The sequence below is a fragment of the Balaenoptera physalus genome, assembly GCF_965194825.1.
Source record: "Balaenoptera physalus genome assembly, chromosome: 4".
Taxonomy (NCBI): Eukaryota; Metazoa; Chordata; class Mammalia; order Artiodactyla; family Balaenopteridae; genus Balaenoptera; species Balaenoptera physalus.
The window spans coordinates 11,120,127-11,136,203 of record NC_138891.1 but is presented as its reverse complement, the minus strand read 5'-3'; the positions used below and the strand labels follow the sequence as shown (position 1 = coordinate 11,136,203).

The window sequence follows — 16,077 nt, the reverse complement described above, 5'->3', positions numbered from 1 at the left end:
TAAGACTGCTAAGAGGGGACTGTCAGCTCTACAGGACAGAGTCTTTCTTCCGTTCTTGACAAGTGGCTAAACTAGTGCATGACACTTAGTAGGAACACTGTAAATATTCGTCGAATGAAAGAAAATAATGAATTAGAAGAAAAAAATTCATGGACAAGTAGAGTATAACCTGTATTGACATACACTTGCATTTTCGTCCCATCTCTGCAAAGCCCAGGCTTCCTGTTCTCCACTTAGGGAAGGTCTTCTGTAAACAAAATCAACATCCAGATTTCCCAACAACAGAAGACTACAATAGTGATTAACATAAGAATTCAGGGGATTATCTGACATATTTGACTTACTCCTTTCATTGGAAACATGACTTCCCTCCCATTCAAGGTCCCCGCCACTCATCCGTTTGGGCTTGGAGGGCTTTCCATCAGTCGCAAGGTAAGTCAGCTATCCCCTCATCATCATTTTCGATCCTCTGCCACATTTTATCTTCACAAGCAACTTGGTATGTACCCACCCTGCCTGGGGTCACCCTTCTGTCTCTACATCTTCCATATCCCCTCCCAGCCAGCAGAGGACTGTTTCTTCTTCCACCCACAGGGTATTTTTTTGCGGTGGCGGTGGTGTTTTTGTTTTGTTTTTTAACATAGCAGATTCACCTTGGAGATATAATATTTGATAGAAAAATACATCTGGAATAATAACTTAACATTCATCTTCTTTCATCCAAATGCTTTACATGAACTAACTTAATCACTGTGGTAAACTGCAAAAATGGCCGTAATACTTTGCAGGTATTTTTGCAGGTGGAGTTTGCTTTTTCCCTACCTCTTGCTTTTGGACGAGCCATGTGGCTTACTCTGACCAGCAGGACATTAACAAATGTGATGCAAGCAGAGGCTTGGAAAGGGCTTGCCGTTTCTGTTCCTAGAATCCCAGCACCATATGAAGAAGCCCACACTAGCTTGTTGGATGAGATGCACGTGGTCCAGCCACCCGACACCTCAGCTGACAACAAGCCAACTGCTTGACAGATAAAGCCAACCCAGATCAGCCAACGCTCCAGCCAACCCACCAACTGACTGCACATTCACGAGATCAGCCAAAACCTGAGTTCAGAAAACTTGCCCAGCAAAATCATGAGCTAAGTAAATGTATTAAGTCACTGAGTTTGCTTTGTTTCATAGCAACAACTAACTGATACACAATTCCATTTTAGAGATGAAGAAATTAAAGCACAAACATTAAGTAACCTGCAGAGGTCCCATAGCTATTAAGTGGTAAATTGGGATTAAAAGCCAGGCAGTCTGGCTCAGAGGCCAAGCTTTGCCAGTGGTCCTACAGTTAAGTCAGCTAAGTTTCAAACATTTCCCCACCCACTTACTTCCCCCAAAGGAGGTTAAAGCACGTGGATGCACCTGGTCCCATAAACACAAAACGGGCAACTGTCAGCACTGAATAACCCTCACTATTTTGCATTTATGCTGCCCTTCAGGGTTCCAAACTCTCCTGACACATTCCAACCATTTAAAAATCCAAAGGTCCACCAATGGATGAGTGAATAACAAAATGTGGTCTACACATACAGTGGAATATTATTCAGCCTTAAAAAGGAAGGAAATTCCAACACAGGCTACAACATGGAGGAACCTTGAAGACATTATGCTAAGTGACAAAAGCCAGTCACAAAAGGACAAACTCTGCACAACTCCACTTACATGGGGTACTTGGAGGAGTCAAATTCACAGAGACAGAAAGTAGGACAGTGGTTGCCAAAGGCTGGGGGAAGGGACGAGTGGGGAGTTATTATTTAATAAGTACAGGGTTGCAGTTGGGAAAATGATAAAGTTCTGAAGGAGGATGGCGGTGAGGGTTACACAGCAATGTGAATGTACTTAATGCTACTGAATCGTGTACTTAAAAACAGTTACAACGGTAAATCCTACGCTAAATACAGTTTACCACCATTTTTTAAAAAGGAAAAAACTCACAAGGGTTGGGACTGGCAGTGATAAAATGCCAGGCCCGGGGCCACTGTTGGACTAGTTAGAACACAGGGAGCCGAGGAAGCAAGAAACTCTCTGCCATTCAAGTTTGCTGAGTCACACAGGCTCCACACCCACCCCCACCCCCCTTCAGAATATCCCCTGCCACACACTGAAGGCCAGATGGGCTGGCAGATATGTCAAAGCCACCTTAAAAACAAGCTCTGGCTCACGGACAAAACCCTCAAATAAATCAAAGCCAGTTTCCTGCCCCAACCTGGCCCAGGAAAAAAAACAAGTGCTCTGCCTGCTCTCGGCAGAATGTGGATTGGGTTTTCAAGATCACAGAACTGGATCCGACTCCTGGTAGGAAAATGAGTTGACATCAGGAACAATAAAGTCAGTGCAAATTTCTGATGATCAGACACAATTCCTACTGGCCCAACAATCACAAGTCTTTGTAAACTCTTTATGGAAAACCAAGCTGTAGAAGTCTTTTCCTTTGTAAGTCTCCGTTGTTCGCTGAGACTCCGGATGGACGGACAGGAGCATTCCAGACGTTATAAAACCATCATTACAGTTATTACCTCTTCTTTTTTTTTTTAAAAGGAGGTATACATCAAATATTAACAGACGGTATGGGGACTTATTTTCTTCTTTTTGTCTATTTTCTGAATTTTCTACAATCTTTTTTTGGTGAAACCAAAATCTAAGATCATACAGGGATTCCATCATCAAACATTAGCTCATTTAAGTCCTAAGGACACCTCAGGACTCGCATGGTCCATGACCATCACTGTTTCACTGTTTTCGATCACTGTTTCCACAGAGACGAGGACGCTGAGGCTCTGAGAACGCAGTGCCTCACGAGACAGACTTGGAGGAGACGCTTTGAAGGCATCTCTCAGAGACCATCCCTGTTACACACAGTCAGAGGGGTTTGTAAATATAGAAAGGAAGGGGTGGGGGTAAGAACAGAGGAAGGCGCAAAGCCACACTTCACTGCTGCCCAGCAGTGGGACCCTCCCAACGTAGCTCCCTCCTACCTCTTTTTCCATCAAAGAGGATTGGGGTGCGGAACAAAAAGGGAGTGGTGTGAAATCTATTCCAGGTGTGTCACAGCCAACTGGGGACCCACCCACCAAATGAGATTTGAATGAACCCAACCCAGATGAAGCTGGATTTGCCAGTCATGCTCCTATCCCTCTGCGGGGAAGAAGTTGTGAGTAAAGCGGCAATGGAGAGGGAAAGCTCGGGATGCCAACGGAAGGCCGGGAGGAACATCTGGTCAACCTCATCATTCACTCATTGGTTCATTTGTTTGTTTCCTCAAGACTTGAACACCTTCTGTATGCTGGCAATGACCCAAACAGACCAAATACCCTGTCTGGGAATTTGTGGAGTTTCACTACTATAAACAAGTAAACAATAACAGGTCGGGGGTGAGAACTGCTATGAAGAAAAAGCCAATCGAGGAATGAGGGCTGGGGTGGCAGAGATGGTGGGCTGGCAGTTGTCATTTAAATGTCAGCCCAGGAAGGCCTTGTTGATCAAGTGACATCTGAGCAGAAAGCTGAAGGAGATGGAGTGGACCATGCAAATCCTATGGTTAAGACAACAACAAACAGGGGGAGCAGCAAGTTCAAAGACTCTTGAGGTAGGAGCATGTATGACATCCGTTCCGCCAAAGGAGGAGAAGGCCCATCAGCTGGGGCTGCTGGCCTAAACGGCCAACCTCCAGAGGCCCCTGAACACAAAGGTCCCTTTACCAGCTCTGCTCCAAAATCTGAGCTCAGGGGACCCAGTGGGGAAACTCCCGGGGGGAAGCCACTGCCGAGGCTCCAAGGGGATGCTTTCACAGACCACTGTATCATCACCCCACGGCATGGGGACATGGATGTTCTTCTATAGATACTTGTGTCCTCAAAGGGACCATAAATTCAAGTGTTGAAGACTTTCAGAAGAGGAGGTTTCATGACCTCCTCAGCACTGACCCAATGTTTACATTAAAGTATCAGAAATTTCTCCTCAAACCTAACCAGAAGCCTTCTCACTGCAAGGTCAAGACCACTACCCCCCTGGGCTATGGTGGGTGAGACACATCTCCAACGTGGGGCACTTTGAAGGTTGTGGCACAGGGCACTTTGGAGGGAGGATGCCTTAGGGTTGGGGAGCTTCTGGGGACTGGTGAGCACCTTCTGGAGAAGGGCTCCTTCTCTCTAGAAAGCTGCAGCTTGGGTGGGGCCCAGAGGGAGGCGGAGAGAAGGACGGCTGCTCAGGCTTGTTGCAGGCCAACAAGTCATGGGCACTTTGATGTTGTACAGCCCAGGGCAGCAGAACAGGGAAGGAAGGGTTTCAGGCAGCTGGTCTGTCTAGGAACAAAGGCCACATTATCTGGAAGGTTCCAACCAGAAAGCTCAGTTCAGCGTTCAGAGTGCAAAACCCAAATACGTAGCTAGGATCTCGGTAGAACCACCAAAGCATCAAGGGGATCCCTGATGAGAAATCTGAGGGGTGCATGGAGCGGGGCAAGGAAGAGGAATGCCCAAGTCCTGGCCCCTTATCCTCGATGGCTCCCGTCTTAACACATTCCTGGGGCTTCGCTTCCCAAGGGCTCGCTTTCCCATCGCCTTCCCCACCCCGCCCCAGCCCAACAGCACACTGCGCACACACAGTGGGGGCCTGCAGTGGTACCTGCACTCCCTGAGCATCTGCTTACAGGTAGAGACCCTGGGAGGCGGCAGCATCTTCTGTCACATATCACACAGCAGGACAGGAACTCAACCGGGACCAGCTGCTCAAGAGTCACCTGAGCAGAAGCCCCCGTGTGGGCCAAGGGGTGTGAGAGCCCCCAGCCCAGGGCCTGGCACACAGCAGGCACCACCATGTGTTGGGAGCTCTTTTCCTTCCCATTCACAGGGCCTGCATCTCAGGCTGGGAAGTCCTCACATCGGTGACGATCCAAGGGAGACACAAACCAGCAGCCCCGGCAGTCGCCTGACCACAGCCCCTCTGCCGCCCCCTTTTCTGGTCTTGGCTCTTCTGTTGCCTATTTGGGCTCTCAGGACAAAGAACCAATGTTCCAAGAGAAGCAGATGGCTAATTTCTCCCAAACCAGGGAGGAGAATACGAGGGAGGTAGTGTTCCTCCCGCTGCCCGACAGGCAGTCATCAGGGAGGGCGGAGGGCAAGTCCGACGCTCTAAGCACAGCCTCTGGTCCGGCCGCCTGGGAGGTGGACCTGGGTACCAGCTCCAGCGGCAGGGCAGCGCCCACTGGCGGGGGCATCCAAATGCCAGCACGCTCACCCTACTAATAGTACCAAGAGCGGGAGTGAAAGCAACCTGTGCGGGGGAGGAAAACAAGGGGCTGACTCCAAACGCACCTGTGGACACAGCCACGGCTGTCCCGCGCCCCTGAGCTTCAGCAGGAGGCCCACGTGTCAGAGGTGCGCCCACGGCGCGGGGCGGGGTGATGGGCAGAGCAGGAGAGCTTACCTGTCTCGCCACCCTCCGTGCCTCCCAGTAGGGCTTCGAGTCTTCCACAGCTTTGCCGATTTTCTTCACCAGCTCATCCAGTTTCACCGTTGCCTCAACCAGAACAGAGCGGAACTTCTGACGAATGTCCTGCAGACAGGAAATTGAGGACACAGTTCAGGCTTAAGAAGGAATGTGCGGAAATCTGCTTTACTTAACCGGAAGCACCCAGAAGGGCCTCCACTCAGCCTACAAGCCCCTGAGTTCATGCCTTTACAAGACGGTGTCTACAGCACCACCATCCAAGAGAAGCTTCCACGATGCTGGCGTGTCCTACCAGCTGCACTGGTCAGTACGGCAGCCACTGACCACACATGGCTACTGAACACTTGACAACTGACTGGCAAGACCGACGAACTGAGTTTTTAACTTATTTCATTTTAAGTAACTATATTTAAATTTAAACAACGTGGCCAGTGACTACCTCATTGGACAGTGCAGGTTAGACTGAAAGGCTCCATCCAGGGGAAGATGTCCAGTCCGGCCACCCCTGGCAGCTTCAGTCCCTAATGATGGCACCATTTGCCACACTCCCATGATGTCCCCACCCGTGTAACATGCTCAACATTAAACAGCGAGTACAGATTTCCCACATGCCAGACCCTGCGCTAGGCCTTGGGCTTGGTCCCTGCTTTCAGGGCACTTCCAGTTGGTGGGTGAGGGAGGCACTTACAGCCCATCCCAGCGAGTCTGAGCCAGGATGGGACCAGTACAGGTGCCGTGGAACCCAGGGCAGAGAACGAGAACCTCACAGGGCCAGGTCAGGCGGGCGGGGGGAGGGGGGCGAGGTTAGAGGGAGACTCGCAGGAAACTTCCAGGGGTTACTATCTGCACAGAAGCCTGAATCATGGATGGGCACCTAGGGAGGAAGGAAAATACTGAGTCCAGAGCAGGTGGCAGACCAGGGCCCACCGGGTGGGGGGAGGGAGTAGTGTGGCGTTTTCCAGAGACTGAAGGAAGCTGGACGTCTGGAATGAGGAGAATGGCTAGAGATAAGGGCGGCCACCCCTCCCAGAGATGCCAGGAGCAAGGTGGCCTGGATAAGAGTTTGGGAGAGAAGAACAGGCAGGTGGGCGGTGCCAGGGTTAACCGCGTTGTGAAAGTCAGGAAAGCAGATCCATGGATGCCACAAGGAGGAAAAAAAACTAAAAAGACAACATTTAGTCCCAGGTCTAGGAGGACATGTTGGACGGTCGGTGAGGGCTTCAGAGACCCCACGTCCCTCCCCTCTGCTCCTCTTCCCTGGGGCACTGGCCTATCACAGCCATGCCTCGGGGTGTGTGCGTGCGTTTGAGAGGGGAAGTGGGTACTCAGGGAAGGAGGAACAACACATGATCACCAGCCACGGGGCGGCCCCAAGAGCAGCCGGCCACACTGCTGGTAAAACACGTGTGCTCCGTCGGCTACAAAGGGGCTGCCTCACTATCTGAAAACTATTTCTAAACATAAAATTATATGGGCCTCTTGGGCCAACGGGATGGCTCATGGGGGTGAGGAAAGCCCCGATCACTTCTAATTTCCTTCCCCCATCATCTCATACCGTGGGCTTTCTACATGGGTTTGAAAGTGCCAGGGCTGCAGCATATGAAGACATGGCCTTTGTCTTGTACGGGAGCTTCTCAGCTCCTGAGCCCCATCCTACTTCTGACAGAGGCCTTGGTTGCTTCCCCCAGGCCTGTATCCTCCTCCTCCTCCTAATTTTCTCTGCCTTCCCTCCTATCTGGCCAGGCCTGCAGTCACGTGCTACAGCTACAGCTGCCGAAGACAGAACAGGACTAGGCTTGTCCTCCAGAGGAAGCGCCACAGATGCATGCAGGCCGCCAGGGACGAGCAAAGCTCCACCGAGCTGCTGTTAGACTTGACTTCCAGTACGTGGGAGGTAACATGTTGTCTAGAGCTCGGGATTTTTATCAGAGAGGTGGATCTAATCCTGGTTAAACTTCTTTCTGTGAGGCCCCCATCAGGTAACTTCCTTATGAATAATTTTTATTACCTATAAAATGGTGACTTTCCATCTCATAGGGAGGGCTGTTGGAAGGAATAAAAGAGAATGCAAACGTGAAACACCTACTAGTTCCTGGGCACACAGTAGGTATTCAATAAATGCACACAATTTTTTTTCCCCTGGCATAAAAAGAGACCCACGACCTATTAAACACCACCAAGGGGGTGGCTCTGAGGCAGGGGGAGCTGACGTGAGGGCGGGAATAACCTGCTACCCTGTGTGGGCAGAGGCTTGGCAGATGCACTCACACACACGACTGAACCCTCCCAGTCACCACCCTGGTGGGGGAGGGGCCAGCACCACCTCCAGACCGCAGGTGGGAACACCAGGGGCCAAATCAGTCAGCGTGTGACCCACGGCAGGTCACAGCCATCACGCTGCACCTCCTCTGGGAAATGAGAATTGTGCCCCAAACCAGTGGCCTATGGGCCCACAGGCTTAGTGCCTTCAGCCTCTACGCTGTGTACTAAATGTCAGGAAAATTCGTATATTTTTTTAAATGTGGATACTCAAATTTCTCGTAAAAAAAAAAAAAAAACAACATTTTTTTAAATCAGATGATCTGGCAAAACTGGGCCCCCATTCCTACTTGGCAACCACTGGCTAGAAGTAAAGGAGAAGACACCCCTTGGAAACGGTCCTTTCCAGTCCCCACGCCCTGTGCCTGAGCCACACCCAGCCTGCTTCACTCACTGAGCTCCCCTGCCAGGCCCTCAGAGACTTCTGATTTGCCCAGAGCTATTCTGGGCACCAGTGAATATAAGCCGCCTGCCTGCATGAGGCGGGTACAGGGAACAGATGGACAGTTTCCCTTGGGGTAGACATTTACAGATGCTTTCATTCCATCAGCGTATGCAATCACTAACAACCTTACCAGGTAGGTGCTATGGTTGTTCCTTTTTTTTTTTAATTGAAGTATAGTTGATTTTCAACGTTGTGTTAGTTTCAGGTGTACAGCACCGTGATTCAGCTATACATATATATTCTATTTCAGATTCTTTTCCATTATAGGTTATTACAAAATCTTGAGTATAGTCCCCTGCGGGTGCTATGGTTGTCATCCACATTTTACAAAGAGGGAAACTGAGGCACAGAGCAACTAGGTAGCTTGCCCAAGGTCGCAAAGCTGGGAAACAGCACAGCCAAGATTTAAAATCAAGCAGTAAATAAATAAGCACCGTGCAGTGTGATAAGTACTAAGATCTCAGTCTACACACCGCAGTGAACACACAACCAGGAAGGACACACCCAGAGAAAGCACCATCCCAGCCAGGCCTTGGACGAAGGAGGATTTCACCAGACAGAGAAGGGGGCATCGAGGGACCAGAAAAGCGAAGGGTGGCAGGTGGGAGGGCTGGTGGGACGTAAGAAAGAAAGGCACGTGGGCCACACTGAGGCCTTTGAACTCTATCCCACACACAATGGGAGACAGGGTGGGTTTCTCGTGTGAGTCTCAATTTACTTGCCACGTGCCTGTTGTCAGCAATGCTTGAAGAATTCTCTACCACAAAAAACAAAAGTTCTCATCGTTCCCTGGACGGCATGGCTGTGAATAGAGCTTTCCTAGCTGCAACAGTGTAAACGCCAAACACTGACTACAACGTGGTCCTGCTGGGAGGGATGGGGGTGGAGGAGGACACAGGAGGAAGGAGACTAAAGCCGCACCTTCCATAGGGGGTGTCCACAGATAAGAACTAAAACTAAAAAGTCAAGAAGTAGCCACACAAAGCCTACTGTTTAGAGCCACAGAAGTAACAGAATCCAACAGCACATTAAAAGGATCAGACACCATGATCAAGTGGGGTTTATCCCAGGAATGCAAGGATTCTTCAATATATGCAAATCTATCAATGTGACACACCATATTAACAATTTGAAGGATAAAAACCGTATGATAATCTCAGTAGATACAGACAAAGCTTTTGACAAAATTCAACACCCATTTATGTAAAACCTCTCCAGAAAGTAGGCATAGAGGGAACTTACCTCAACATAATAAAAGCCATATATGACAAACCCACAGCCAACATCATTCTCAATGGTGAAAAACTGAAAGCATTTCCACTAAGATCAGGAACAAGACAAGGGTGCCCACTCTCACCACTATTATTCAGCATAGTTTTGGAAGTCCTAGCCACGGCAATCAGAGAAGGAAAAGAAATAAAAGAAATCCAAATTGGAAAAGAAGTAAAACTGTCACTGTTTGCAGATGACATGATACTACACATAGAGAATCCTAAAGATGCCACTAGAGTCACAGATGTAAATACCTAAATAATCAGCTAAAATATGTTAAGCTGATCAATTAAATTGCCTCTTAGGGAGAAAAAAATGGGGACGGGGTGGGGGGAATGGGATATCAGTGGGGGGTGGGAGGAGGGTGTTGTTTGTTTTATTTTGTTTTTGACCTTTTTAAAATTGTAGTAAAGTATCACGGTGGATTTTTAAGTAGAGGCATCACCAGACCAAATCCAGGTTTTACCAAAGAGTGGACTGGGGTCTTCATGTGAGTCTGGTCGGCAGATTCAGGGACCACCAGCCTGGTCAAGCGTGTGACCATCAAAGGGTGTTGGGCCCAGGAAATATGACCTGACGTCAGCATCTCCCTGTATAAAAGAGGCTGTGTTGCCAGAGAGGATGACGCATGGCTGGCTGACAGCCAAGCACCAACAACTTATTCATCCAAGACGTGCTAAAAGCTAAACACAAAACCAGCCTTCTTCCCGATAAAAAAGAGTGGGCCTAGTTCTGGTACCATCCCACAAAGGGTCATGGCTACCTGAGTAATAATTCACTACAAATACTGGGGTGTGGGAGCCCACAAACCAAAACCTTTCCTGCCTACCCAACAAAATAGCCCTGATTCTCCCAGGCCTCACCCTGGTCCCAGAACTGGTCCCATGCCTGGCCAATCAGTCGGGGATACTCCTAGCCTCAGTGATTGCTGAGGGAGGGCACGGAACCGATCAGAGACAGTAAGATTTCATTCTGGGACTTTTCTGAAACTGTTAGAGGAACTTTTTGCACTGAGATGGCTGAGAAGATGGAATGAAAGCTGGAGCAGATGGCAGCCATCTTGGCACCATGAGGGCAGAGCCTGCCAAAGGCAGGGAGGGAGTCCCTATGACACTTTGAGCTTTTGGACCTAGCAATGCTTTACAGTCTAACCCCATACTCCACTCTCCTAGAGCCAAAATAGTGTACACACACACCCAATTGTCCCCCCTTGCTTTATGTTGTGTTTAAGCTAGTTGGAATTGAATTTCTATCATTTGCAACTGAATTAAGCCTTTAAAAAAAACTGAAAAATACTGTATGCCTTAAGGTAGTCATATTGATGTATTCAGGGAGGGGAAAGTCAATCTACAGTCTATACCGTGGCAAAGCACTGTAACTAAATACAGGTAACTGCTGGAGGGCTTCTGCCCCTGAAAATAAAGCCATGCTTATAAGGAGCAGGGTCTGGGGAACTTAATTCAACCTATCCTGTATAAAGCATTTCTTTTTTTTTTTTTCAATCCATCTTAAGGCCAGCTGGCCACATCTGAACTTGTGTTTTTTGCCTTATTTCCTAGTTCGAGAAAAGACTCGACCGTGGTTCTTTGTCTCCTACAATTACAGGCAAATGTGTCTCCCAAGATCAGAATGGGGACTGCTTCCAGGAGTGTCCAGGGAGGAGAGCTGGCTGTTTTCCCTACGGTAAGTGATCCATGGAGGGAAGCAGTTCAGAAGTACAAACACCTCAGGAGAACGAGCAGAGCTTTCACCAGTCAACAAAAATAAGCCACATACCAGCCAGGGCTGTTTACCAGCTGATTTTTTTAGATCAGCACTTGAAAGAGTTCTAAAAGGGCTCCCTCGGCCTGGATGAGGCCTCAGATCTTCCAGTCTCAAAACTGTGTCACATCCATCAGGTGACTCAGACTGAGGGCAATTTATTCACGCAAAGAACTGCTGAGGGTGGCAGTCTCCCTGTTTGAATATGTCAGTGTGTCAAAAATGCAGCCCCATATCAGACAAGAACCTCAGCCCCACGAAACCAGCACCAGTGTGCCTTGGAAACAGCGGGCAGGGGTCACCACCCTGGGGACAAGCCCGTTTTCTGGCAAATCCACTCACCCAAGCCTCGGTGATCTCGCCTGTAAGCTGAGAAGGGCAGCCTCTCCCCTTCACAAAGGCGTCCCCAGAACCAAGCGAGGTTAGGACACGATGTCAGTTTTTAAAAATAACTGTCCTACAAATTAAAGATGACACCAAACTTCAAAAGATCCCTAGTAATGCCATTTATAAATACACTGCTTTCTGCTCATGGAAAGATTTCACAGGCATGATCTGAGACTCACAAGGACCCTGTAGGACAGGATGGCCAGGCTCAGCAAGAAGGGCGGTCCCCAGTCTCCAGATAAGAGACCTCAGCCCCAGGGGAGAAGTGCTGGCTTGACCTAAGGTCACACGCAGGGGAGCGGCAGGCTAGCGGCAGGAGCACAGACCGCTAGTTCTAAGTTCCATGTGTCTTTCCCTTCACTTGTGGTTCCCAAAGTCTGGTCCAGGGAACACGGGGGTAGGGGCTGGGGGTTCCCTGAGACCTTTTCTGGGAGCCTGCAAGGTCAAAACCATTTTCATAATTGAGTTCGACTTAATTTGCCTCTTTCACCTTCATTCTCTCATGAGCATTGAGTGGAGTTTCCAGAGACTACTTGAGCGGTGACATCACAAGACGGAATGAAGAAGCAGAAATGAGCATCCAGTTCTTCTATTAAGCCAGACATGAAAGAGACTCACAAAAACCATAAAATGACAGCTTTCTTTTCACGATTCTTTTTAAATTTTTATTTATTTATTTATTTATTTATTTATTTATTTATTGGCTGTGTTGGGTCTTCGTTGCTGCGCATGGGCCTTCTCCAGTTGTAGAGAGTGGGGGCTACTCTTCAATGCGGTGCACAGACTTCTCACTGTGGTGGCTTCGCTTGTTGTGGAGCGTGGGCCCTAGGTGCGCAGGCTCAGTAGTTGTGGCGCACGGGCCAAGCCGCTCAGCGGCATGTGGGATCTTCCCAGACCAGTGCTTGAACCCGTGTGCCCTGCATTGGCAGGCGGACTCCCAACCACTGCGCCACCAGGGAAGCCCACGAATTTTTTTTGGTTTGGGAAAATAGTTATTTTTGATAAGATATATTCTTTACGCTGACAGGTAATAGGCTTATTACTGTCATTTTTAATGAATGAATACAAGTGTTTAAAACAACTTTGTTTTAATCTCTAACATGGCAGATACTGTAGATGTTCCCCACAAAAAACAAAAGCTCTCTGAAATGCTCAGTGATCACAGGAGTGTAAAAGGAACCTCAGGCCCAAAAGCATCGGGTCAGGTTTGCAAGGCACAAATAGAGACATGGATGTAGAGAACAAATGTATGGACACCAAGGGGGGAAAGTGGGGGGAATGAACTGGGAGATTGGGATTGACATATGTACACTAATATGTATAAAATAGATGACTAATAAGAACCTGCTGTATAGCACAGGGAACTCTGCTTCACTTTGCTGTACAGTAGAAACTAACACAACATTGTAAAACAACTATACCCCAATTTAAAAAAAAAAAAAAAAAAGCATTGGGTCAGCTGGTGCCACCAAACCACACCCTCCACCTGGGCTGCCCTGCAGAGACCCTGCTGGAGGGAAACACCAGTGTATTTTCAGTAACAGAGAAACAGCTATTCCTTCTCAGGCCTTCCTTTACTCCTGATTTTCCCAAGGAGAAAGCCTCCATTTGGGGTCACTATCTCTTCATAGCCCTTCTTCACGTTTGCTAATCTCCTTTTTAAGAAAGGGGGAGTTAGGCTCAGAGCCTTCCCCAAAGGGAATCTGCTAGAATTTTATAAGCAAAACAATAAACCCACTGGAAACAAAAGAGCATTGCTCCGCAAAGTCAGCAAGCGGGACCCTATGAGCTGGGCACGTCCATATGATTCTTCACTGAAGTGAAAGAGTGGCATTAACATATATACACTACCAAATATAAAATAGATAGCTAGTGGGAAGCAGCCACTTAGCACAGGGAGATCAGCTTGGTGCTTTGTGACCACCTAGAGGGGTGGGATAGGGAGGGTGGGAGGGAGGGAGACACAAGAGGGAGGGGATATAGGGATATATGTATACATATAGCTGATTCACTTTGTTATACAGCAGAAACTAACACAACAATGTAAAGCAATTATACTTCAATAAAGATGTTAAAAAAATAATAACAAATAAAATAAAATAAAATGTTAAAAAAAAAAAAGCCTGCTTGAAACAAAGTTATTTCCCTTTCATGACTTTTCACTTCTGGTCATGAAGTCTCATTTTCAAACAAACTTAAGTACAAATGTGAATCCATGTAAAGGAAAATACAGAATAAACAGTATATAAGAACTAGAATAAGGCAAAAATTATGACAGAGGCAGAAGAACGAGAGAGTTGGGATGTAAAGTCTCTGTATCAGGAATGTTCCAGAATTCCAAGATGAAAGGCACCACCGGAAACACTCCAACTTCCCAACCAATTCTAAGGTACCTGAAATGTTTTTAATGTTACTTCAAATCATGTTTTTTCCCCACCCATCCAATCTATTCTTTAAGAGCACCTGTGGTAGCTACTAAAACACACAAAGAAACCACTTTCCTAGAGCTTCGGTGAAAGGGATCAAGTGCCCTCCAGGGCTGGCTGCTAGAACTTGCTGCAACAGTGCAGATGTTCTGTATCTGTGTAGCTCACTACAGAGGCCACCGGCCACATGCGGCTAAATGAAAACTTGAAATGTGCTTATTAGTGCAGCTAACTGGATTTTGTATTAAATTTTAATTTTTAAAGTATAATTCAAATCGCCCCATGGGGCTAGTGGCTGCCATCCCGGACAGCACAGGTCCAGCTCCTGGACCCCAGATTTCACTCCGCTCCCCACTTGGAGAGATCACGCCACGCTCCCGGGTCCTCCTGCTGCCTTGTCTCCTTGCCTCTGCCTGGTTTTTCTTGCCACAAGGAGCGGCTGTCACAGCCCTGTGAGAAGGGCAGCCAGGACAATCTGATTTCACCTTCAGGAATTCTGCAGCAGAGGCAGAAGTGGAAAGACGGCGCCAGGGCAGAGCCGTGACCTGGGGAGCCAAACCAGAAAGGCCGAGGCAAGAGGGCCCAGGAGCAGAGAAGAGGCAGAGGTGGAGAAGGTGGGGCGAGGGCAGAAGCCCCCGGGGGGCTGGAGCCAGCCCCGTGAGGACCACAACCCCTCCCCGCCCAGCACCCCTCAGGCCCAATTCCCCATCAGCGAGTTTCATCCAACCAGGGAGTCTGGTGAAGACAGCTGCAAAGGGATGGAAATGTGCATGGAAAAGAAAGAAGGGGAAGACAGTACCAGGGCCTCTGAGTTGGAAGCAGCAGAATCACTACCAGGGACCACTGCCTAGCTCCCTCCCTCCACCCCTCTTTCCTTCCCACCTCAAACCCCAACTTCAGAGGCAGAGGCTTCTTGAGGCGTCTGCCAAACCCACCTTCTGTGGGGACTGTGCCTCACGCGTAAGCAGAGCCCTGCTGCTGTGCTTCTGACACAAGACCCTCTCCCAGGGGACAAACCGGAGGAAGCCAGATGGGGGAGAGATGGGGACACAGAGAGAGATGACCGAGAGGGAAGAGAAGGCAAAGGAGAGAAGAGGAGGCAGCAGAGGAGGGATACGGGCGATGATCCCGCTTCCCGACCCGAATTCTGCAATTACACAGCCAGATCATTTACCAACCCAACCAAGGCACCTTTGAGAGTGAAGACCAGTGAGGTCCTCGCACTGAGGACTGCGAATAACGATGCGGGGACGCTTGGTGTCCCTGCTCAAGGCTCTACAACGCCCTCCCCACCCTTGGGGTTCATGAAGGAAAATCCTGCCTTTTATTTAAGCCGTTTGAGTGGTTTGGAAGAAAGTGTAGGGGATTCCACCCCAGCTCCAGACCCAGGGGCAGGCCCTGTGCAGCTCGGCAGCCTTGGTGACAAGGTCAGCCCTGTTTCCTCTTTCCACAGCACCACACCACCTGTCCTGGTTCTGGGCCACCAAGAGCTTCCTTCCACTGAGAGAGGAGAAAAGGAAAGTAAGAAAAGACGGCTGTCAGCATGGTTTCCTGGGGCCATTTGGCCTCTTCCGAGGTTATCAAGGGTCTGAGAGCTTTTTTAGGCCTAAGTGGAACCAAGTTACTCCCAGGCAGAAAGGCTGTGCTCTAGAATTCTGATTTGACAGAGGGATGTTTCCAAACAAGCAGGTGAGGACCCACTCCCGTCTCCCAGAGCACAGGCAGCCCCCGCAGCTGTCCCCACACTGGACCACCCAGCTTCGTGCAACATCAAGATTCCAGAGCCATTTGGAGGCCGAGTTAAGGCAGTCGGTAGGTCTGGGAATAAGGAAAAAGCTCTTTTTTAAACTTTTTTAATTTAAAATAATTTCCGACTGGGAAAAAATGAGGGTAAGATGCAGATGTGATGTCCCTTTACCCTGAAATACTTCAGTGTGCATTTCCTAAAGATGAGGACATTCTCTCACAG

The 16,077-nt window shown here is 48.8% G+C and overlaps 1 protein-coding gene and 1 long non-coding RNA gene across 2 annotated transcripts in view; one reads left to right on the top strand and one right to left on the bottom strand.

The window, feature by feature from the left end:
• SH3BP5 (SH3 domain binding protein 5) overlaps positions 1-16,077 on the bottom strand; it is a 72,462-nt gene that overhangs the window by 38,681 nt on the left and 17,704 nt on the right. The window contains exon 3 of the mRNA XM_082459332.1: positions 5,475-5,603. Within this exon, the coding sequence (XP_082315458.1) occupies positions 5,475-5,603 (129 nt within the window). The remainder of the gene's footprint in view (positions 1-5,474; positions 5,604-16,077) is intronic.
• LOC309659513 lies at positions 5,641-15,267 on the top strand. The gene is made up of 3 exons (XR_014262850.1): positions 5,641-8,395; positions 11,094-11,217; positions 12,190-15,267. It is a non-coding gene; the product is annotated as an uncharacterized lncRNA (long non-coding RNA).